Genomic DNA, 24086 nt, shown 5'->3' on the forward strand with positions numbered 1-24086 from the left:
CGCCGTGCGCCCGGGGGCTGCGCTGGGCGGGTGAGCGGTGGGGCTGGGGCGGGCAGGCCCCTACGGCCAGGCCCCGGCGGCGCCTCCACAGGCCTCGCTGGGCCGCGGGCGGGGAAGGAGGGTGAGAGGGAGGGTGACTGGAAACCCACGGCACTCGGGGCGGCCCCGGGCTCCTGCCCGGGCCGGTGTCACGTTCGTAGGGGCCTCCTGGTCGCGGTGGGTGGTTGTTGGTTTCCCTCCCGGCGCCTTACGGCCCGTAGCGGGGCAGGGCGTGCTGAAGGGCAGAGCGGGGTGTGCTGGGCCTGAAACATCTCCTCTTCCCTCAGGTAAATTGTATCAACATGGCACAACAGAGGCCTCCCAGGCCACCTTAGCGAGCGTGGCTCCGGTTTTTGCCGTGGTGAGTACGTGGGGGTGTTCCCACCAAGGAGGGAAACTTGTGCAAGATGATGGCACTCTGTTTTTGGTCTGTTTTGGTGTTGTTTTTTTCTTAAAAGCATCATAACTGCAGATGGGTTCCTCTCCGGCAGAACATCCCCAGTTCTAAGTTGTTGGTTTAAGGTATTCTGAGCTGAGGACCAGCTGTGGTACATAGCCATCATCCAGATGTTTTTCTAAGATCCAGCACCTGCTGGAAGTTCTGGTGCTTTAGTTGTGAAGGCAGGTCAACTCCTAGAGCTGCTTAGGTTTGTTTAATTGACAGAAAGTTGTTTTGAAAGCCAGTAATTTGGAATTAAGCTCCGTGGTTTATGAGCAAAAGAGAAAACTTTCTGATTAAACCAGACATTGCAGTTTTTCCAGTAAAATAATTTTACTAGGAGATAGAAGTGTGTTAGATGAATAATCTGAATAACAGGTGCTAAGATAAGAAGGGTTGAGTTGCAGGTTACTAGCTGAACAGCTTGTTAATGCTATAATCGATGTGGGCAGAAGGCCTGACTACCCAGTTTGTGGTCATCTTTGCTTTTTAAACTTGTAGATTTTTCAGATTGCTCCAGAGGAAATAGCAAAAATCTATAATCTGAAATGTAAGATGCCTTGCTGATTGCTTCTGCCTGGGGTCCAGTGATAGGACACGTAGGAATGGTTCAAAGCTGTGCTGGGGGAGGTTTAAACTGGGCATTAGGAAATATTTCTTTACCAAGAGGGTTCTCAAATCCAGGGACAGGATTCCTGAAGGGGTGGTCGATGCCCCGTGCTGGTCAGTGTTTAAGAGGCACGTGGACAGTGCCCTTAAAAACAGCCCTGAATTGGTCTGGCAGTGTGACTCGAGGACTGTTGGGGGTCCCTTCCAACTGAAACAGTCTATTCTATTCTAAGCCTGATCCTCTGTAAATCATCTCCTTCCCAGGGTTTATGTCAGAACATGGTCATGTGGCTGACACTGTTTTTGTTTGGTGTGTGTACAAACACAGTGAAATATACCATAATTTGGTGCAGCAGTTTTCTTAATTGGAATGAACTGTGAAAACAAAGCATAAAAAGTTGATTTTTTTTTCATAACGCATTTCCCATCTGACTTCTAGGCAAGTGCAAACAATTTTAGAAATCGATTTCTTGTTTTATAGTAGATTTGTCATTTTTTTCTTTTTCCCACTCCTTTAGATGAAGCTTGACAAAGAGGGAAATGCTACCTTTTTTGGTGAGTTTTTGTTGTGGTGTTGGTTGGGTGGGTTTTGTTTGTCTGTTTTCCTTCTCCAAACAGAAGAGTCCTTTTGGGAATCTGCCAGGGGTAGAAAATTATATTGGGGATACTTCATTGTGTTTATTTGGGATGTTGCAATGTTTCTTCTGTTTTGCTGCTTTCTGTTGGTCTTCACAGCATCTTTATTGATACATTATTTGTATATTTTAAGTAATATTTTAAAAATAACATACACAATCTCTCACAGGAAGGTCCTTTTTACTTTGTCTTTTCCCTTTCTGACCAGCATGTTGCTGTCCCTGCCTTGGTTTCTGATATGAAGTTAATTGTCGTGGCCTTTTCACTTATATCTAGAATTTTCCTCTTTCCACTCAAGATACAGTCTTCTAAACTTCATAAAAAATAAATTACATTGAGGAATCAATGGGAGGAGAACTGTTTTAAAGATAGCACAGGTTTTGTCTGTCTTTTGATGGACTTAGTAGTCCACTAAAATGTAATTTCAGATCATGCATGCTTGTCCCTTCAATGTCTTCATCTAAAAATACTTTTATGGTAGAAAAGAAGAAAACAGAATTGTACCAGGAATTGGGTCTTCAGGCTCGAGATCTAAGATTTCAACACGTAATGAGCATTGCAACTAGGAACAACAGGATCATCATGAGAATGGAGGTAACGGTTCCCCTACAGCTGAGTGTAAACTTGAACCGTGTCTTATCCTTGCACTTGTGTTTTCTTGCATGGTTTTTTTAATACCAGCTCTCTGTGACGTGCAGTCCAGCAGGAAGTGTGTCTTTGGAGCTCTGGGTTTGCCAACAGTACGTGTTAATGACCATTTTCCTGGTTGAGCACAGGAGAAGCATTACTGACGTTGTCAGAGAAGTAGAATCTCACGAGGAACCTTTTCTCAATGCTGGCACAGTGCTGGGTCTGAACCCTGGGCAAGCCACTAGTTTGCAGTTGGCATTAGATTCTCTTATTTTCCTGCCTGAAAAGACGTTTGAAGAGTGGCTTTATTGAAGCCTAAATTATCAAATGCAGTACAGAGCTGTGAGAGATCTTCAGAGAGGTTGTTTTTCTTTCAGACTTCTACATGTACTGTCTTTTTCAGTTCTTGAAGGCTGTCGTAACACCAGAGTTTCTTCTGATACTAGATTATCGTAATTTAAATCTGGAACACTGGCTCTTCAATGAACTAACATCTCAGCTGGCTGGGGAAGGTCAACTAGTTACATATTCCCTGCCTTTTGAATTCCGAGCCATAGAAGCAATCCTGCAGTACCGGGTGAGCTGTCTCTTATTTATATTGGTTTTGGAAGTTGTTGCTTCATAGAAAGGACAGTATGATTTTATTCTTGTGTTAATATTTATACACACGCATTTGTATATGTATTCCGTTGTTATTGTAGGAGTTCCTTTTTGGTTTTCATTTTTGTTGCTTTAGTTTTTATGGTTTTGTGTGTATGTGTGTTTCCATTCCCTTCCCAAGAAAATACTAATTGGATGCGATGCCTTCACCGTCATTTGGTGAAGAATTAAAAACGATGAATTAAAAAAAACAAGTCAGAGTACCTTTCTGGAGACACGCTGTAGCTGAAATGGAAGTCACACAAAAGCACTGAGGTTTGGCCTCTTGGGCAGGAGTTGGATAATGAATTTTAGCCATTCTTAAAAATCTATGCTTGCTAATGTGACCTTTCTAGACAAAATTGGTGTGGTTGTCACTGGGTTTCAGGTCAGTGCAAATCACTTCTGTATAAGATACTGTATTTTGCACTGACTTTACCTTGTAAGTGGTGTCCCTATGGCAATTATTTCCTGGGCACTGGGAAGCAGATTGTCTTTAACTGCCTCTTACTGTGAATTCTGTGTTCGGAGACGGGAGCGAGTTGCCCAAGTCATTCTAAAGGGATTGCTTTAATTCTTATGAAGGATCGTGTTGTTATCTAGATCAGCAAACTGCAGGGGAGACTTAACACTTTGCAGCCTCAGATCCTTGAGACACTGGAAGCTCTAGTGGACCCCAAGCTTTTGTCTGTGGATAGGAGTAAACTACACATTCTCCTGCAAAATGGCAAGAGGTAAATAAGAGTAAGCCGTGAAGAGACTAGAGGGTGACCATAGAAAATTATGTGTGATGAAATGTTAGAAAAATGGGGCCTAATATTAATTTCCTAGATTACTGTAATGCTGGATTGTGCATCTTATTTGTAAATGTAAAAATCAGTATGTGATATCTCTAGTGATATGGGGAGAAACAGAAAAAGGGAAATCTATCCCGAGTTGTCAGAAATACAGTCAAGGTTTTTAAATAGCATCTGACAGAACAAAATAATACCTAAGAGAACAAAACAACATCACGAAAACGTTCCCCGTAAAGTCAGACAAGATTAGCCTTTGGATCTATGCTTTAAGGCTACTAGTTCTAACAGACTGGTACCTTCATGGATCAAGCCTCTCTGATACCACAGTGCAAATACGAGGTGCTGGCTTTTTCTGACGTACAGATATATCCAGCAAACACACCTGAATCCCTTTGGGGGTGTGCCCGTGGCTCGCTGGTCCCCAGACAGATCAGAGCCCCTGCTAAAAGCCTGTGGCCTGCAAAGACCTTTTAGAAGGAGCTCTTAGAACCCCGCAGGGAAGCCTTCCCTGGCTGGCAAACTCCCTTAGAGATTACCTTTGTGCCCTGGTGCCACTGGGGATTACTTGACCTTTTTTGCCTGTTCTTTCTTCAGCTTGTCAGAACTGGAAACAGATCTCAAAGTTTTCAAAGAAACAATTCTGGAGATCTTAGATGAAGAAGAGTTAATAGAAGAGCTCTGTCTGTCTAAATGGACTGACCCACAAGTATTGTATGTATATTTTGAAACTTCTTTAAGAGTGTGTTTTGTTTAAGGAGAACCTGAACATTAAGCTGCGCGTTCCCTGCCAAAAAGCAGAAAGAAAAAGAGTTGCTAATTTTTTAAAGCCCTAGTGCTTGCTGCTTCAGAAATCGATGTATTTGCTGTTTTGGAGAGGGACTCCATTAGCACTAGTCCTATTATGCACTTTCAAATAGTTCTTGGCATAACAGCCCAGCTCATCTAGTGTGTAACGGGATGGGAGCAGGGTGGAAGGAGGAGAAAAAATAAATGTTATTTTTCAATACAAATTAACCCTTTCTGGGAGAATTTTCTTAATTTCCTTCTCCCCCCCCAAAAAAAAATATGAAGAGGCAGGTTTTAAAGCTTGCCTAGAATAGGTCAGACACCACGCTTCCTTTGTTGGAAGTGTTCTGCACACTTTGCTTCTAGTTTTTTGCTCACCAGCAGAACCTGAAGGTCAGAAGCCCTGGAGCAATCTTCTCATGCACCCGAAGAGCAGCATTTCAGGAAAAAACATGCACACAGAACTAGTCCTATTGCACTCTCACATTCTGGTTGAGGACAGCACACAGCAGCAGCGGCACCGCCCGCTTTAACAGAAACCAAAAAGCAAAAAGATAGTGTATATCAGATGGCAGTATGTTTTGGGATGAATTGTATGTATTTTGGGCTTACAGGCGTGTTTTATGTTTGAGCAGATAACTGAAACTACCTTTCGGGGTCCTTAGTGAAGTTGCTGATACTACTTTTGCCTGACCACACTGCACGTGGATAAACACTGCTCACACAGCAGCGTGGGTTTGAAACTAGGAGGCATTTTCTTGCCCTGCAGAGCGTAGTCTCCTTAGTGCAGCAGAAACTGAGTATTCCAGAAGTGGGATGGGGTTGGGATTTCTAATGCATCTTCTGGAGCAGTGTCAGGAGGGCTCCGAATTCCAGGCTGCTCCTGAGCCAGCAGCTGGTCTCCCATCATCCTGGTTTTGTTCCCAGCCTTCCTTTGGACTTAATACAAGCTGCTGGTGAATCTCTTCTTGCCTCATGGTAGACAACGTGCAGGGAACATAGAATCATAGAATGGTTTGGGTTGGAAGGGACCTCAAAAATCATCAAGTTCCAACCCCCCTGCCATGGGCAGGGACACGTCCCACTAGAGCAGGTTGCTCAAGGCCACATCTAGGAAAGATACCATGGTCGCCTTACGCTCTTAAGTCAGGAGGAACCTGAAGTCATCCCTTCTTTCAGAGACCCTTGCACAAGGATAGGAGAGGTGGTGGGAGGTTGTGCTGGAGGATGCAGTGAGACATTCCATGCAGGGTTGCAGGCAGGCTGGCAGAGTGCAGATAGCTCTCCTGGCTTCAGGGTTGACGCAGGTGGTGGGTGGTATTTGAGGAGCTCAAGAAGCTTGAGAAGGTGTGGAGGAGCCCAGTGAGGCACATGGGTGCCATCAGAGATGATTTGCAGCAGGAATGGTGAGATGAGGCCAGAAAGGCAGGATGAGGCAGACCTTGTATCTTGGTGTGAAGGGCTGGCAGGCTGTCAAAGACTCACCAGATGGGTGGAGGTGGTTAATGAAGGCAAATCAGGCAGCAGTTATTTTCAAGCCCAAATGCCTGTCGTTACCCTTTGTGTAGCCACAGGGGAGCTGATGTAAAGAAACTCATCAAATAAGACCTTCAGCTGAATCCCTACTACAGCAGACAGTGCTCTAAGGGCTTTCAACTCTGCAACTGCTCTCATCTGCAGGCAGTAAAACCCTAGAGGTCCCAAGGGCTATAGCTAACTCAGAGCTGCTGCCCCATAAGAGAGAAACAAGGGGCTCTGTTAAAGGTGGTAGCTTAGGTGGGTGGATTCTTAAGACATCAGGGCTTTCAAGTCTGCAACTGCTCTCATCTGCATGCAATAAAACCCTGGAGGTCCAAAGGGCTATAGCTAACTCGGAGCTTCTGCCCCATAAGAGAGAAACTAGGGGATCTGTTAAAGGTGCTCAGGTAGCTTAGGTGGGTGGATTCTTAAGACATATCACTTATTTTCTTGGAAAACCATTTCAGAGAGGTTCTTTTAACGGACAACAATGCCAGGAGGAGATTCTGTAAGTTTAGTCTCTCTAGAGAAATAAGGTCATACCACCAAAGAAAAAGTTATGAAGAATCTTCCTGGCTTTGCTGCCAGTTTCCAAGCTTCTCCGGATCTCAGGTGCCTCAGCTTTTATCTACACAGTGAACAACACAGTTCAGTGCCAGAAACATCCATGCCTGTTCCAGAGAACAGTTGGACCATGAAATAAGATGAAAGTCTCTCACACAGACTTGGGAGAGCAGCATCTTCCATTTGCTGTTCCCTCTTCAGCAGCTCCATGCCCCCAAAACGTTTTCCAGTAATTCCTGTGTGTAGCCGAAACACCTTGCAACTAAACTATTTTAATACACACCTAAAACATCTCCCCCACCATGTAATTGTTTGTGTGTTGACTTTTTGTTGTTATATTCTTGGGAGTTTTTGACTGCGCTGTTACCAGCTTCCACCACTTGAGGGCACCAAGGAGTTAAGCGTCTCCTTTCAAAGCTGTCAGCGCTTTATAAAAACTTACTATAAACATTTATAGTAATATAAACTTCATAAATAATACAAAATTTGTATAACTTCTTAATATCTGAAAAATGAAGGTTTGTGGTGATGTGCATGCCTTGAACATAACAAATTCTAACTGTTCTACTCAAAATAATTGACTGCCTATGCTGATCAGCTGACAGATCTAAAAATATGCCTTTTATTTTAAGCTGTTGGTATTGATGGAAGTCCCTCACTGACAAGATCTTATTTTGAGATCTGGTGTCTAACAGCACTCTCGTTGGCTGCTCCCCACAACTCTTTTTGTACCGTGTCTTAACACATCAGTAATTAACTTCTAGACAACATGTTGCTAACCAGATAAATACAAATTGTTGCTCACAGTGAGGAGAGCACGTCCGGGATTGACCACGCAGAGGAGATGGAGCTGCTGCTGGAGAACTACTACAGACAAGCAGAAGATCTGGCAAATGAAGCTCGTGAACTCAGAGTACTGATTGACGACTCGGAAAGCATCATCTTTATCAACCTGGACAGGTGAGCTCCCCTGGCTGTTGGATTACCAAAAGCTGAGCAGAAGTTAATGCTGCCTGGTCTTTCTCAAATCTGCCCACGAGGAAGGTTGGGGAATTCCATTCTCCTGAGGGTTTGAATGTTTATAGCAGTTATAGCACAGGAATCTGCACTGCACTTCTCTTATCAGTGAACTGGATAAAGTAAAGCAACAAGATGTGCTCATTAGTAAAATCTCTCCTGTTAGGCACCAGTTTTCCCCAGCAGGAGAACCCGGATCTAGGAGATTCTCCTAGATCCTTCTGGGGAGCTGGTCACTAAAGGAAAGTCTGCAATTTTAGGGGCAAAATAAAATTCTGCTTGGGAAATGTTACACTTAATTAAAACTGAATTAATGAAGAGTCTGGCTGGGCTACTCAGGTGTTCAGTACAGGTTGTGTTATCACTCTGTGGAGTGACAGAAGAATGAATAATTTCAGAGTGAGTATTCTCTATGCAGTGTTTTTCACTACTAGGTAGCTTTCTTAGTGAAAAATAATTGTAGTTTGCACCCGCAAGCACCTTCCACTCTGAGGTCAGCGTTTAATATTCTTTCTCTCTCTGCAATGGTTTTCACTACTAGGCAGCTTTCTTACTGAAAAATAATTGCAGTTTTCACCTGCAAGCACATTCCACTCTGAGGTCAGCGTTTAATATTCTTCCTCCTCTTTCCTGGGGAGTTATCTGTAGAAGCAATTGGTGGATGCTGCATCAGGAAACCACAAAGATCCTTTTGGGGAAGGCTTGAATATGGAATTCTCCAAAACAGGCTCAGTTTTATAGTTCTGCAGCATTTATTGACTCTATTTCTTTACAAGTATATTCATTTGCAAGGTAACAGTAAATTTTTGTTTCTTGTGAATACGGACGTATGAATTCCAGCCAGTTAGTGGTGAAAGAACACAAACTTCCCTGGAAGTTTACTGTGACTCTGTGTATGTACATCTTTAGGAAATGAGCAATGCTGGAAAGTCTGATGGTGATGAAGCAGAAGCTGCTGCCTTAGAGGTACCTGATGCAGCCATTTCAGAACCATAGCCTCTTTATACTTCTGGTTCATGAGCTTTGTCACTGGGTTGCCCAGTCCCAGCATGACTTTCTCTCTTCCACTGTTTGGGTTTAGTGCGTGCTGGACGGAATTGGAGAATTTAGGCAGCAAATCCGATTTTTTGGGTTCCTCTTACAGATGTTTCTCCCTCCTTTAGCCACCGTAATGTGATGATGAGACTGAACTTGCAGCTGACGATGGGGACTTTCTCTCTGTCTCTCTTTGGACTCATAGGAGTTGCATTTGGTATGAACCTGGAGTCATCTCTTGAAGAGGTAAGGAACGAGCTCTGCTTATATCCGTGACGTAAAACATAGGCCCTACTCTTCCAGTGCATTTTATATTCTGTACAAATTCATTCTTTCCATGGGTAAAGTTCCAGATTTATATTACTGTGAGAACATAATTTAGTCCAGTGATTCATGTGTTCGTGCAGTCACTTTTTTGTAAGGAAACTCCTGTATGGCTCACTGCACAGTACTGCAGCCCTGTTTCTGTTCAATGTTCACAGAAGAGAAATGGGAAGACAAATTTCTGGTTGTCTAAGGACTGACTATAAAGCAGTATTAAGGTTTCTTTAATGATCATCTGTTCTTCTGAAAAGACCAGCTTTGTCTTCCAGATACAAGGGTATCTGGGAAGCTGTCAGGGCATTTCCAGGACACCAGGGGAAATAGTCTGCTGTCTATGACAGGTTTATACCTAGACTTGGGGGGTACAGACTGGGGGTACAAATTTACCATTGCGCATGCTGTCTTCAAAACAAAAAATAACCGAAACAAAGCAAAGACTTCTACCTTTCCTTTCAAATTCATTGAATAAAACAAAGCAAAGACTTCTATTCAATGAATTTGAAAGGAAAGGTAGAAGTGTTGAATTTCCAAAATTCCTGATGAAGGAAGGAAAACTGCACAGAACAGTAACAGAATGCACTAGGGCGATCCCTAATTAAAATGCTTTGCTATGAAACAGTTCTTTTCCCAAAGTAGGGCTTGGCTGTTGATGGTAGAGAGTTTACCACTTCCTCCCATAAAGGAAGAGGGGGTGGGGAGCGAGAGATTGTCTTTGGATAATGCCCTTTTCTGAAGAGAGAGTTGTGAGACTAATGGGAACGTTCTGTTGGTAGGATCCCAGGATATTTTGGCTGGTGACGGGGATTATGTTTCTGGGCAGCGGTCTGATCTGGCGACGCTTGCTTTCCTTCCTGGGGCGGCACCTAGAACCTCCACTACCTCCTCACGTACGTATGGCTGCCAGGGTTTCTGCTCCAGACTCTGCATGTACAGTCCATTTCTACAGCAGGAGATAAGCTGTTGGAGAGAGGTGGCCACAGAGCATGGGGAAGTTCAGCTCAGTGCTCTCTGAGGAAGGAGAAGGTTCTCCTTAGACTGCCATGGCAGTGTGTTCACAGGGAGGGACGTCATGGATGCTGCCCTCCTCCTCCTCCCACCCAGGTACCAACTCTGGATCTGTAGTCATAGAATCACAGAATAGGATCATAGAATTGCCCAGGCCGGAAGGGACCTCCCAAGGCCATCTAGTCCGACCCCCCCGCAGTCAGCAGGGACACCCCCAACTAGACCAGGTTGCCCAGGGCCTCATCGAGCCTCTCCTTGAATATCTCCAGGGATGGGGCCTCAACCACCTCCCTGGGCAACCTGTTCCAGTGCTCCACCACCCTCACAGTGAAGAACCCTCTCCTAATCTCCAGTCTAAATCTGTTCCCCTCCAGCTTGAAGCCATTGCCCCTCGTCCTGTCACTGCAGGCCTTTCTAAACAGGCTCTCCCCAGCCTTCCTGTAGGCTCCCTTCAGGTACTGGAAGGCTGCTATTAGGTCTCCCCGGAGCCTCCTCTTCTCCAGGCTGAACAACCCCAGCTCCCTCAGCCTGTCCTTGTAGCAGAGGTGCTCCATCCCCCTGATCATCCTTGTGGCCCTCCTCTGGACCCTCTCCATCAGGTCCATGTCCTTCTTATATTGAGGGCTCCAGACTTGCACACAATACTCCAGGTGAGGTCTCACCAGAGCAAAGAGGAAGAATCACCTCTCTGGACGTGCTAGGAATGCATCTTTTGATGCAGCCCAGGGTGTGATTGGCCTTCTGGGCTGCAACTGCCCACTGCCAAGTCCTTGTCTTGAGAAAGAGAAGGTAAAGATAAAAGGACGATGGACAGGTACTAGGACACTGTAACGTTTCTCTGGAGAATGCTACCATGGTTGTCATGTCCTTACTCCCAGTCTGAAGTCTGTGATGGTTCCTCACCTGCACAGCAGCTATGGCATTGTAGAGCCCTGTTGTACCAAGCTGTAGGAAGATTGCCAAGGAGACCATCTTCAAGATGAGCAAGATTTTGCGTGGTTCATTTTCCCTGTTGACTGCCTTTTCCTGCCAAAGTTTGGGGGGCTGCACTGTCTACCTCTCTTCTGCACTCTAGAACAGGGAATCCAAAGTTTCTACAAGTTACAAAAGAAAGGGAGACCCAGATAAACTCCCCTTCATCCCTCCCCTCCCTTGCCACCAAGAGGCAGATGGTAGTAGTTCCCTGTGGATTGTTGACTATGGCTAAAACTAACTGGTTTATCCTCAAGTGTTGCTCAAAACCAAGTCCAGCACCTACTGACTCTGGCTTGGAGAAATGTACTGAAAGGGATTAGGGAGGAAGAAACCAGAGTCAGGGCTCTGAAAATACGAGGGAAATATCAGGGTTCAGGCCTCTGGGAAGCTTTACTTTCTTTTCTGCTGCATATAGAGCAGCTTTTGATGTAATCACAGGGTATTTTGTATCTTGCCTAGGTTCCTGCAGTTTTGAAAAAATCCCAACCAGCAGCTGGAAGAGTGGAGCTAAAGAACAACCTTAAAGCAGAAACGTTTGGGCTGAGCAGAAGCACCTTAACGAACCAATAGGAACAGTGCAGGAATGAAGAGACTTCTACTGTTACAGGGTGGACTTTGGACACATTCTCCACGTTTATTCTTCCTTACTGAAAACTGCAAGAATTTCTAAACTTGTTAATTTAATATATATTTTGTGCCAAAAAAAAAACCTATGGTGAGATTTTCATGCTCACACGCGAAAGGAGAGAAACACAAGGGAAAACAGTGATGTGCTTTCCACAGTAGTCTCACCTCCACCCCACGTATGTTCCATTACCTTTCTGTATCACATACATACAGTAATTTTGGGGGCATTCTCATTTCAAGTGTTTGTCAAATACTTCTTTGTGTAATGGCCTTTCTTAAAGAGAACGGTATTTTCAGCTGTAGGGATGACAGCTGTCAGCATTCATCAGTAACTCGGGTTTTGAGCTGCAGATTAAGGAGTTTGACTTCAAATGTCAAAGAAAAATCCACCCCAAAAGTAGCCTTTAAGGCCATATTTAATTGCAGAGAACAGATTTTCCAAAGCAAAAAATGTACCTGCATCTCTTGGGAAGCATCACCTCTAAATTGGCAGTAACCAGAAATAACAGTTTCCCTTGCTTTAAGTTAGCAAAACCAGGCTTTGAAATGCAGCTGCTTATCTTGGATAATCCTTAACAATTAATTTAGGCCCAAAATGTAGGGAATTCAGGAAAAGGGAAAATGGGCCTGTTGATAACGCGTGCTTGTGCTTGCCATCTGCCGCTATTTCAACACACGTGGATACAGCTGCAGTTTAACAACAACTCCTGTTCTCTAAGGACTGATTCAAAAGCTGGTAGAAGTCAACAGGCCAATTGTTGGTTTCTCTTCAGCTGGGCTCTGCTTCCCTCTCTTTTTGCTCCAAGAAGACAAGCCAAAGCATGGAGTAGCCTGCGTCGCGGTAAGTAGCTGGGTTAGTAAGGGGTGTGTGGAAGCCTGGTGTCCTGTGATGGACTGAAGGAAGGAGTAAAGTTCTTAGGACTTATCTCTGAACTCTGAGGGTGTAGTTCTCCACTGGTTTCTCTCAGTCTGTAGAAGGATCCTGAAATCCTTCTAAATCAGGTCACAAACTGTCTTATTTCTTATTTTTTAACCTCTCTAACATCCAGTGAGTAGCTCCTTAGGTGCCACCAGATAAATCACTCTACTAGCAGGGGATGAAAAAAACAGTAACTGTAGCTGTGAACGTTTTTACTCAGGATTAATGAGTCAAAAATGGAAATAAAAAGGTACATAAATTAAAAATGCCTAGCTTGGTTAAAGTTGTTTCTACAACATTTTCAAACAGTTGTTCTTGCTTTGTGTGTGACTTCAGCTACAGGTATAAAAGGTGTGAGAAGATTAATGGGGTTTGTAATGTTCTTGAGGTTTTTTCAGCTCAATTTTTTGGCAGCGTTTTTGCTTAACAGGTTGAGATGTAAAAAAAAAAAGAAAAACCTCTAAACTGAACAATCCAGTGGAAAAAATAATGGCTCACGTACCTCGGCTGATAAACCCAGTGCACAAAGGGATGTAGATGCTGATGTTTTCAACCAAGTTGTGGTTGCATTAGGTCAGGACTGAAAAGTGTTGGTGCAGCTGTTGGGGAAGCTTTCACGTAAGTTTTCCAAGCTCTGTCTTTCGTGCAGAGAGGCTTCTGTGAACTGCTCTGACTCCTTCTCCTGGATGTAACTGACTTCAAGCACAATAAAAGCACTGTGAGAGAGACACATCTTTTACACACTGCCTTTCTCTCTGCACCCAAACGTTTAATGGCTTTCTTAAAATTTAACTAATTTAACTAATCAAAATGCATCCATGTGCAATCAAATCACTCTTAGGTCATATATAGAAAAAAACCCAAAGGCAGCGGAGGCTGTGTGTTCAGAATGGAATTGCTACAAAACATACTGGTTTCGTCCATTTTCATTTAAAAAGGAAAACTCTTTTCATTCTGCCCTTATAAATACACTGCTCGTTTTCGCCTCACGCTACGGTTCACGGATTTGCAAGGTAAGGATTGTGCTCCCAGCTCCATACAGCTACAGCTTTCATAAAGTTCAGATTTAAAACTTTTTTTTTAGTAAGTGTTCTGCTCTTTGGGCAAGTAAAGTCCCCAAAATAGATGTCAGAACACATTATACATCAACCTAACGCTCACCTTGGCATTTTACTTGTTTTTAAAACAATCTCCCTGAGAGAGACAATTCCTAAGAAGGTAAGTTGAGGTGTGTCATCTTGGAGTATGGCCTTTAGAAGCATTATACATCAACCTAATGCTCACTTGTTTTTAAAACAACCTCCCTGAGAGAGATGGTTCCTAAGGAGGTAAGTTGGGGTGTGTCATCTTGGAGTATGGCCTTTAGAATTGGGCTTTTCCACTGACTTAACGCTATTTAAAATAAAAATAATGCTTTAAGTTTGTGAAAGAGGCAAAAGACAGAAAATACATATACGTACGTGTTTACAGACTAGTGTTGGTAATAATAGCATCACATCTCACTGCTCAAGTTGTTTAATAGATAATTGATGCACACTGTTAAATCTGCATCCTAGAAAATTAGTGTTAATTAGTCGAAGACAGTACTGTTGACAATAAAAGCTGTTAACAAGCGTAAGTTACCATGGTCATGGAATTTTACATGAGAACACAAAGAAAGGGTGTCAGAGTAGTTTCAGTCATGAGCGTGAAGGCAAAAAAGCCCTTTTGATTTGCACCCACTTTTCTGTCTGGCTTAGAGCTGCCCCTCCTGCATGCTTATTTTTTTGACAAGGAATTGTAAATTATGTGCTATTCTTTGCTGGTTTTGTTAAGAAAATACTCAAATCTGACCAGTAAAGAAGGTGACCACAGAGCATTCTTCATACAGCCAAATATTACTACCAAAATCCAGTCTTCTGCTCCTTGCAGCCTCTAAAAGGTTTTCAGATCAGGTTGTTCTAGGTTGAGGGCTGCTGCTGCTTACAGTGGAATTAATTTGTACTTTTCCATGACTGATGTAGCTTTGGTTGGTTTGTAAGTCAAACCACCATGAACTTGCATATTCCCCTTCACTTAAAAACTGACCATCCCTCCCTTAACACTATGTAGGACCCTGTCTAGCTCTCTGGGACATCTGGCTTAAAAACTGACCATCCCTCCCTTATATCTATCTATCTATCTAGGACCCTGTCTAGCTCTCTGGGACATCTGTCTGTCAAAAGCTTGCTGTTGGTTTGTACGGGTTGAGGAAAGTATCACAGATACTACAGAGATCATTCACTAAAAGACCAGCTGGGCCCTGGTCTCAAAGGCTACCGTGAACTTCTAGAGCGAGTAGACAAACAGCCTTCCACCAAGTCGAGCTTTCGACGAACTTCTCTCCGCCGCCACTACAACTTCTTTCTGCAGAGACACAGAGCAGAGCTTACCAAAATGCAGCTCCAGGTGCACAGTTGCCTTAAGCCGCCCTAAGGGAAACCAGATTTTGTCCATACCATTAATGTCCTACAGGAAGGTGATGAGGAGAAATGAGAGCAACCCACCGTATCAGAACTGCGGTTAGCAAAACAGTTTGGCAAACAGATGTTATTTCAGTTGGGGAACTGGAAGAAGCTGGAACCAGGCAAATAAATCTCTTGCGAGTGTAAACTGTTTCTCAGGGGTAAGATCTGTAGAGATGAAGCTGGAGCGTGGCCTGGATTGGTGCCACAGCAAAGGCACACAAGGGCTTGGGGACCAGCCTTGCTTGTGCAGAAACCATTGGTGATGCTTGCGTTTCGGGGGCTGGATTACACACCCTGACCTACTTTAAAAGCATTTACATTTCCAGGTGTTTCTCCATTAGAATCATAGAAATGTCTAGGTTGGAAGGGACCTTTAAGATCGTCTAGTCCAGCCATCAACCTAACTCTGATTAAAAAAAAAAAATATCACTAAACCATGTCCCTAAGCACTATGTCAGCCCGTCTTTTGAACACCTCCAGGGATGGTGCCTCAACCCCCTGGGCAGCCCATTCCAAGGCTTAATAACCCTCTCAGGGCAAAAATTTTTCCTAATCTCCAACCTGAACCTCCCCTGGTGCAACTTGAGGCCACTTCCTCTTGTCCTATCTCCTGTGACTTGGGAGAAGAGACCAACCCCCACCTCTCTACACCCTCCTTTCAGGTAGTTCTAGAGAGTGAGAAGGTCTCCCCTCAGCCTCCTTTTCTCCAGGCTGATCAACCCCAGCTCCCTCAGCCACTCCTTGTGAGACTTGTTCTGCAGACCCCTCACCAGCTTTGTTGCCCTAGTGCATGTTTTCATAGCAAGAAGTCAAACACCATTTGTTGCAGACCCGTCGCACACCTCCTGAGCCTCACACAGGTTATGTCTGAGTAAGCAGAACATTGGACTCCCCTCAGTTGAACAAGCACTAAGAAATAACCTTCAAGCTGAAAAAAAGATTCCCCAGCACATCGTACAAACACTGAGATTGACTTTTGGTAAAAAGAACGGGCATCAGAGGGGGACAGAGAGAAAGAGGTGCACAGACTCATCCAGAATGACTCAGGTAAGAACTGAGCCTCTTTATGCTTGGAAATACTTGAGATATGAACAGCGTTCCCTGCGAGTGCCAGCTGTGACAGCAAGCCTGTAAATGTTACACGAGAGGGCTGGTTCAGCACCTGCTTCACCATTTATGTTCACCATTTATGTTCACCATTTATGTTCACCATTTATGTTCACCATAGCTGAGCATCTGCTTGGCACACAGGTTGGCCTGACCAGTCAAGGCAGCTGGCACCTACACTCCATGTGCCACGCCACCTTCCAGCAAACTCCTAAGTAGTTTAGATTTCAGGCCGTTTTAAAGTGATCTCTTTCAATTCAGGTGTCAGGTGCCAAAATTCTGCCACCTCCATAGTTCATCCACCTATAAAATGGTTTAAATTACCAGTTCGGAGAGTGATTTAAATGTGAACTTAATTAACTATGTAAAGCACTTAAGACTTCTGCAAGTAAGAGACAGATAAGCGAGGTGTTGGCTAGTACAGGCAAGTGAGGTAGAAAGATGTTACAAAGCAACTGACGACTGATTTTTCTCACCTTTCCTTCAGATTTCACGGTGATCACAGAACTCCCAAATCTTGATAGTTCCTGTAAAAGAACATCACTTGTTATAAAGCTGTTAGGTTTTTTTTAAAGTGGGACTTTTTCATTTCTCTCAGTAGTTTGTTTTCTGGTTACTTACCTCAGGAGAAATCAGCACATACTGTGCCTGAAGAAAAAAAAAATAAAAAGAGAAAAGAAAAAAAGTCAGTGGAGAGAACCACACCAGGAGAGGAGAAGACCAGTGCAATAACCCTGGCTCCTAAACAGGAAAATAACTCAAGAACGACAAGGAGGAGCCAAATCACACAGATTTAGAAACAGAAATAAACCACGTCTTTTCTGAAACCAAGTCAGAACACGCTAGATATTGGTACTGGATGTAATTAATTAGCTGTCATTATGATCTCACGTCCTGATTTCACTTTTATCTTTCTTACCCAGTCCTCGGGACAGGGAGATACCCAGGATTTGCAGTGGGCTGTCACATTCCGCGAGGATGCCTGCTTTCCGTTGTAAATGTAAACACGGCCGGCTGCCCCCCCGAACAGCACCGTGATGTCGTTAGAGCGCAGCGGGGACGTCACCATCATCTCATCTGCAAATGTGACAAGGATGACGTGACACATCAGACATGAAATATTGCTACACCAGAACATGAGAAGAGAAAGCATTTATACACCTCTAGATTTTTAGAGTTGGAAGGGACCATAGGGATCATCTAGTCCAACTCCCCTGCTGCAGCAGGATTGCCTAGAGCATGTTAGAGCATGTTACTCAGGAGCATCCAGGCGGGTCTTGAAAATCTCCAAGGAAGGGGACTCCACACCCTCCCTGGGCAGCCTGTTCCAGGGCTCTGTCACCCTCACTGTGAAGAAGTTTTTTCTCATATTTGAGTGGAACCTCTTATGTTCCAGCTTGTGCCCGTTGCCCCTCGTCCTCTCACTGGGAACCACTGAAAAGAGTCTGGCTCCCTCCTCCTTCAACCCTCCCTTGAGATACTTGTAGGCGTTGATAAGGTCTCCCCTCAGCCTTCTCTTCTTCAGGCTAAAGAGTCCCAGCTCTCTCAGTCTTCATAAGGGAGATGCTCCAACCCTTGAAACATCTTTGTTGCCCTTCGCTGGACTCTCTCCAGTAGTTCCCTGTTCCTCTTGAACTGGGGAGCCCAGAACTGGACACACTATTCCAGTTGTGGCCTCCCCAGTGCAGAGCAGAGGGGCAGAATGACCTCCCTTGACCTGCTGGCCACACTCTTCCCTACGCAGCCCAGGATTCCATTGGCCTTCCTGGCCACAAGAGCACACTGCTTGCTCATGGTCATTTTGCTGTCCACCAGGACCTCTAGATCTTTCTCTTCAGAAGTTGCCTCCAGCAGGTCCACCCCTAACCTGTACTGGTACATATTGGTACAAGGTCCTGAGTAACATGCTCTACTCTAGGCAATCCTGCTTCAGCAGGGGAGTTGGACTAGATGATCTCTATGGTCCCTTCCAACTCTAGAAATTCAGTGAAATTCAGTGAAGGTAACCAAGGAAGCAGACTGTGCTTAGCACTTGTATGAATACGGAGGTGACCAGTCCTTCTGTTGCCAAAACCAAACCGTTTCACAGAATCACAGAATCACAGAATCTTCTAGGTTGGAAGGGACCTTAAAGATCATCTTGTCCAACCGTCAACCTAACTGACAAAAATAGACACCCACACAACAAACAAGGAGCATCATCACTAAACCATACCTCCCAGCACTACATCAACCCGTCTTTTGAACACCTCCAGGGATGGTGCCTCAACCACCTCCCTGGGCAGCCCATTCCAATGCCTGATAACCCTTTCAGTGAAAAAAATTTTCCTAATATCCAGCCTGAACCTCCCCTGGCGTAACTTGAGGCCATTTCCTCTTGTCCTGTTGCCTGTGACTTGAGAGAAGAGACCGACCCCCAGCTCTCTACACCCTCCTTTCAGGTAGTTGTAGAGAGCAATAAGGTTGATCAAGCCTTACCTAGTCCATCATTATCCAGGTCGCTTAAGTGTATGTCTCCTCCGAAGCGAGAGAACCTCCTGTCCCCACTGAACGTGCTGAGCAGAGCAGGCTGGGTGCTGTTTCTCAGATCATACACCAGAGCCAGCCCCGCTTGGCGCAGCACCGAGGACATAAATGAAATCCTAGCCAGCCCATCTGAGGGGAAAAAAATAAAGGTAATAACAGAAGTTGAGCATCAGACACAGGAACTCAGGTTTAACTCTTGCAATACACTGACAGCAGGAAATACTGGCATTACGTAACACGGACAAAATCAATATAACTTATGAAACAAGATCAAATATGCCATTAACGCTAATTAGCATAGAAACAATCTCTTAGCAATAGTACCAGGGGAAAAATGAATTCAACTTAAGAGTTCTACATTTTGAATTTCCTAATTCCTTACTGCCTACTGCCAGAGTAAGGAGCAAATACTATGGTGTTTTAATTCTAAGAAATATGCAGCCTACTAGCAAATGACTGCTACGTAAATAATGCAGAGTAGTAACACTGCTAAGCTAATTTTAAGGAAGGAAAAAAAAAAACATTGAAGTTTCAGCGTAGCAGAGAGGACTCTACACATAAGGTGTCTACGGTGATTATTTCTAATTATTTTTTTTTAATTATGTGGCAACGCAAAGGTCCCTTTTCTAACTTTTAACTTTGTACCCGTCCTCTGATGATACAGACACACAGGCTCCCAGAGGAGAAATGGTTTTCAGTTCTCAGGACATACCTGCAGTAGGTGCACCCACCACCAGAACCGTCCTTGTGGTCCCAGCCACCGACATCACCCCGCTGGCCAGAGACAAGCCCATTCTGCCCATCGCCTGGGAGATTTTTAAAACACCTTGGTCATTTCTACAGAACGTCACTTTTACTTCAAATTATTCTTCAGGTCCCATACTACAGAAGGAGCCCTACCTTGCCTCCAGTTATGGCAAACCAGGGCTTTGTGCTTGGTGGGTTGTACCCATACACCTTCCCCACGCTCTGTCTGGCGTCCGATGAGGAGGGACTGCAGCTTGAAATACAACACAGAACATATTTGTATGCAACAATGTGGTTTTTGTACATTCAGGATTGCTCCTCTTAAAATATTTTCCCCTTTTAGTTTGGAATAATAGTGGCTGCCAAAGTCCAGAAACCTATTTTAGTAGTTTCCATGTTTGTTCTAACAAGTAACACAACATGTAGGCCAGACTTGGCCTGTCTATCCATTTCTTTATCCCACAAACATTTTTGTGTTTGGTTTGCTTTTAAAAATAGTATTTCAAAGTCAGTGCTATCATCTAGGCTGGTTTAGGCGTGCTTAGCTGTCAGCATTTTTGTGCCACCTCTCCCCCTCCCCAAGAAAACCCAAGAAATTCTTAAGTGTCTCTAAATAACAAAGACCCTCTCTGTAGAGGGTCTAAAGACCCCTCTTTCTTCATGAGGAAAGGTGAAGGCATAAAAATATGAATTCAATAAAAATATTCTAAGCAGGACAGAGGGGAAATTTGCTGAAGAGTGGGAAGTCCAATCTATTACATTACAGAAGAAGGGGAGAATGGAGGAGAGAGCAAGCCCACATACAACACACCCAGCACAACTCTTCCACGTGGGGCTACCAATCAGCAGTAAAGTCACGTTCTCCAGCTGGCAGCTGGCAAGTGAAAATCCAAACCAAGCGTAGTTTTCTTCCCCCTTCACCATCCAGTTGGCGTCCTGTACTGACAAAACTCCTGACAGACCAGAAAAATATGAGTTAGATCTGGGTGCACCCCGGCATAGAAAAATCCATTAGCAACCCTCCACTGATTCATCCTACGACAAGAAGTTTCTATGAACAAAGTTACACCATGGTCCATGATATGGCACCAGTTATTGCTAACGTTGCTTTCCCAGTCTGCAACTGCACTGCCTGGTGAAAGCCTTTATTCAGCACAGCCTCCTCCTAAACCCTTGCAATAGCCTACACAAAGTACATAAAAACTACCAGTCAAACCCACCCTAAACTGGTGACTCCTTCTCAGGGACAAGATGACGCTGAAACTGTTTATCAGAACTTGTAATTCTTCAAGGGCGGCGGGTGGGGAAGCTTCCAATAATTCCAATAATTCTGGCTTTAATTCAAATAACTCATCCTGTGTTTTGGCTTTGCATAAAAGTCAGTCAGCAGTGTTTTGAAACCCATTTTCCTTGTGGTTTCTAATTTTACATGAAGTAGAACAAGCTACAAAAATTAAGCGTTACTGAAAATCTTAATTACCTGATTCTGATAAAGCTCTGAATAGCTGTGTATCCTGCCCACCCCCTATTAATGTGGCCTTTTCTCCCTCATTCACAGCAGTCCTCATCACCCGTACTCATCAGCTGTATTCACTTGTAGCATTCCTCGTTAGCCACTCGGAGGAGCATACGGAATGATGAAATTTCACTTTTTGAGGTACATTTGCAAATTTTCAAGGAAGACCAGTGAGTCCTCCCTGGTATCACCAACACACAGTTGTATCCTTTGCCTTAGCAAGGCTTTCAATGCTGTCTCCCACAATGTTCCTGTATCCACACTGGGACGTTGCAGTCTGGATGGGTGGACAACTAGGTGGGACTCATCCTGGCTGAGATGATCACCCTCCCAGGGCAGCAGTTAGTGGGTTATACTCTGAATGCCTGTGGCAAGAGAGCTCTTCAGAGAGCTATCTTCAAACTCATGCTGTTAAAGACTTGATTTTAAAGAAATGATTTGGAGAAGGCAACAACATGCCCTTCATGAAGCTGGCGGATGGCAGGAGACTGTGGGACACTTGGTCTACCATTCAGAAGGACCCAGGTAAGCTGACAGGAACCTCACAAAACTCAGCAAGGACCAACACAAAGCTGTTGTGCCTGGAAAAGGAGGTGCCCTTGCAGTGATACAGGCTGGGGAGTTGCCATGTGGAAAAGGCCTTGGAGATCCTGGTGGGCAGAGTGTTGAGCAGGAGGCTCTGACAGCAGAGATGGCCAACAGCATCCCAGGCCATATAAGCAGGAGAGTGGCAAAGAGACTGAGAGAAGTGATTGTTCCCCCTTTACTCCTCCCTAGACCACACCTATAACACGTTGTTCAGTTCTGGACCCCACAAAACAGTAAAGATGTTGATAAACCACAGCAAATTTAGTAGAGGGTCCCCAAGATGGCTCAGGGCTGCAGCACTTGCACTTGTGAGCAGAGACTGAGGGAGCTGGACGTATTCAGCCTGGAGAAAAGAAGGTTTTGAGAGGACCTCACAGCAGCCTGCCAGTACCTACAAGGGGGTTCACAAAGAGCCAGGTTCTTCCCAGTGTACTGGGGCACTCAATGTCTTCTGCACCTCTGACTTCATTATGTTTGGTGGGAGGACAATAGACAACGAGCATAAACTGAGACAAGGGAGGTCCATACTGGCTGTAACAAGACTTTTTTTTCCCTATGAGGACAGCCAAGAGGTGGAACAGCTGCCCAGAGTTGGCTGTGCAATCTCTATCATTGGAGAGGTTTCAGATCTGACTGGATAAATTCCTGAGCAATCTGGTCTGACTTCATAGCTGTCCCCTTTTTCAGTAGGATACTGGATTAGACACCTCCTGAGATCCCTTCAAACCTGAATTATCCTATGACTAATTAGGAAGAAACGAATAGTCACATAAAATATGGGAGGGTTAATTTACTCAATGAATATTACCTTGGTCACTCCTGTTGAAATAAGAGTAAAATGCAACCACAAATCCTCTCTGCTGCCCACCACCGGGTGCGTAGGGAGAGCCCACAACCAGATCAGCGTTTCCATCCCTGTCAACATCAGCTGCCAGGAGGGACCAACCAAGGTTACAGTAGGAATACTGCAATAAACAGTTAGTTTAAGCCTGAAATGGAACTGAAACCACCAATTCTGTAACAAAACACAGCAATTTACTTCTAAAGAGCTAACTTTGGCTGTTTCTGATCAAATTACCCTCCCACTCCCTGACTTCAATTTTGTTTTCTTTGGCTTTTGGGTTTGAGGTTTTTTGTTTGTTTGTTTGTAGTTTTTTTTTTGAGGGCTATGCATTTTTCTGTTCACCCTGCTGCCTGCCCTGCACTGGAGTACAAATGTCTTTCCTACGTACAACCAACATAGGTGAGCACCTCCTTTCACCATCTCCATCAATCTAAATTCCCTTGCAACAAGAAGCTTGATTTTAACCTTTTTTTTTTTTTAAGCCCATAAGCCCCTTTCCCCTTTATCCCACCTCCAGCCTGCGTAGCCCTGTGTTAACCCAAATGATATACCTCACAAGTGATGGTAACGTTCGGTTCAGATGCCAAGCCTCTTCCCTCAGTGCCAAAATAGACATACACAGCACCCTAAACAGCAAGAAAAGCAAACACAGCATGAGAGCATCTGCATGTCCACACTAAGTACGAAATCCAAGACAAAAGCACAAGGAAAAACACAGTTCTGCAAAGGGCTATTTATCCAACTGCATTTTTCCGATCAGAGCCTTCTCATAATATTGTCTTTTCCACCCCAAAACCTAAGAATACCCTTGCTGTAATGGGTACTGTTATAACCAGACAACAAACTGGATAGGTACATTTTCATCACATGGTGGGTAAGGAGCAAGGACAGTATACTGTATATTTACACTTGTTATGCACACATTCAGGTGGCTCAAATTTTGTTAATTATTATTTAATGCAATGGCACACAGTGCCAGGCACAACAGATGCATGCAATTTTCCAAGCTAGTGGGTCTACAGAAAAGCCTTTAGATTCCCCTCTAGGCATCTGAGTTAGTGTCTGAAATTCTGGAGAGTTGTAAGCTTAATGGACATGGTTTAAACCAAAACATTTCGCCTCTCAGTTTGCATGGATTGAAAATACTCAGGAACCATTCCATGGGCTGATCTTGTAAACTGCAAGCCATTCAGCCTCTGTAACTCCATTATTTTAGCAAGTGTGGCTGCGTTCATATCACTGTTTAGATATCATCTGTTGGCCTGTAACAGCAGATGAGAAGGCTCACTGACCCATGAGGTCCATTCTAGACTCTCTGCTCCTAAATAAAAAGGGTGGACTCTACAGCATGAGAGCATCTGCATGTCAGCACCAAGTACGAAATCCATGACAAAAGCACAAGGAAAGAAACAGTTCTGCAAAGGGCTATTTATCCAACCGCATTTTTCCGATCAGAACCTTCTCATAATACTGTCTTTTCCACCCCAAAACCTAAGAATACCCTTGCTGTAATGGGTACTGTTATAACCAGACAACAAACTGGAGAGGCACATTTTCATCACACGGTGGGTAAGGAGCAAGGACAGTATACTGTATATTTACACTTGTTATGCACACATTCAGGTGGCTCAAATTTTGTTAATTATTATTTAATGCAATGGCACACAGTGCGAGGCACAACAGATGCATGCAATTTTCCAAGCTAGTGGGTCT

The 24086-nt window shown here is 44.2% G+C and overlaps 2 protein-coding genes across 3 annotated transcripts in view; one reads left to right on the plus strand and one right to left on the minus strand.

Annotated features, from left to right (window-relative positions):
- MRS2 (MRS2, magnesium transporter) overlaps positions 1-13287 on the plus strand; it is a 19422-nt gene extending 6135 nt beyond the window's left edge. Inside the window, exons 3-11 of one of the 2 annotated variants that reach the window (XR_001411875.1) lie at positions 1606-1642; positions 2205-2317; positions 2757-2930; positions 3596-3726; positions 4384-4500; positions 7465-7617; positions 8819-8955; positions 9807-9920; positions 11473-13287. Coding sequence is in view for 1 of the 2 variants with exons in the window: in XM_014940876.1 (XP_014796362.1) it covers positions 1606-1642; positions 2205-2317; positions 2757-2930; positions 3596-3726; positions 4384-4500; positions 7465-7617; positions 8838-8955; positions 9807-9920; positions 11473-11583 (1068 nt within the window). In the remaining variant the exon portion in view is untranslated. The remainder of the gene's footprint in view (positions 1-1605; positions 1643-2204; positions 2318-2756; positions 2931-3595; positions 3727-4383; positions 4501-7464; positions 7618-8818; positions 8956-9806; positions 9921-11472) is intronic. The other variant, XM_014940876.1, reaches the window with a different exon arrangement.
- Positions 13288-14684: 1397 nt separating this feature from the next.
- Positions 14685-24086, minus strand: part of GPLD1 (glycosylphosphatidylinositol specific phospholipase D1) — a 36327-nt gene continuing 26925 nt past the window's right edge. Inside the window, exons 18-25 of the mRNA XM_014940878.1 lie at positions 20237-20378; positions 19579-19678; positions 19391-19484; positions 18631-18807; positions 17072-17229; positions 16774-16800; positions 16629-16679; positions 14685-14944 (exon numbers count right to left, since the gene is read on the minus strand). Of these exons, the coding sequence (XP_014796364.1) occupies positions 14867-14944; positions 16629-16679; positions 16774-16800; positions 17072-17229; positions 18631-18807; positions 19391-19484; positions 19579-19678; positions 20237-20378 (827 nt within the window). The 3' untranslated portion in view covers positions 14685-14866. The remainder of the gene's footprint in view (positions 14945-16628; positions 16680-16773; positions 16801-17071; positions 17230-18630; positions 18808-19390; positions 19485-19578; positions 19679-20236; positions 20379-24086) is intronic.

The sequence above is a fragment of the Calidris pugnax genome, unplaced genomic scaffold (genome assembly GCF_001431845.1).
Source record: "Calidris pugnax isolate Ruff unplaced genomic scaffold, ASM143184v1 scaffold8, whole genome shotgun sequence".
NCBI lineage: Eukaryota > Metazoa > Chordata > Aves > Charadriiformes > Scolopacidae > Calidris > Calidris pugnax.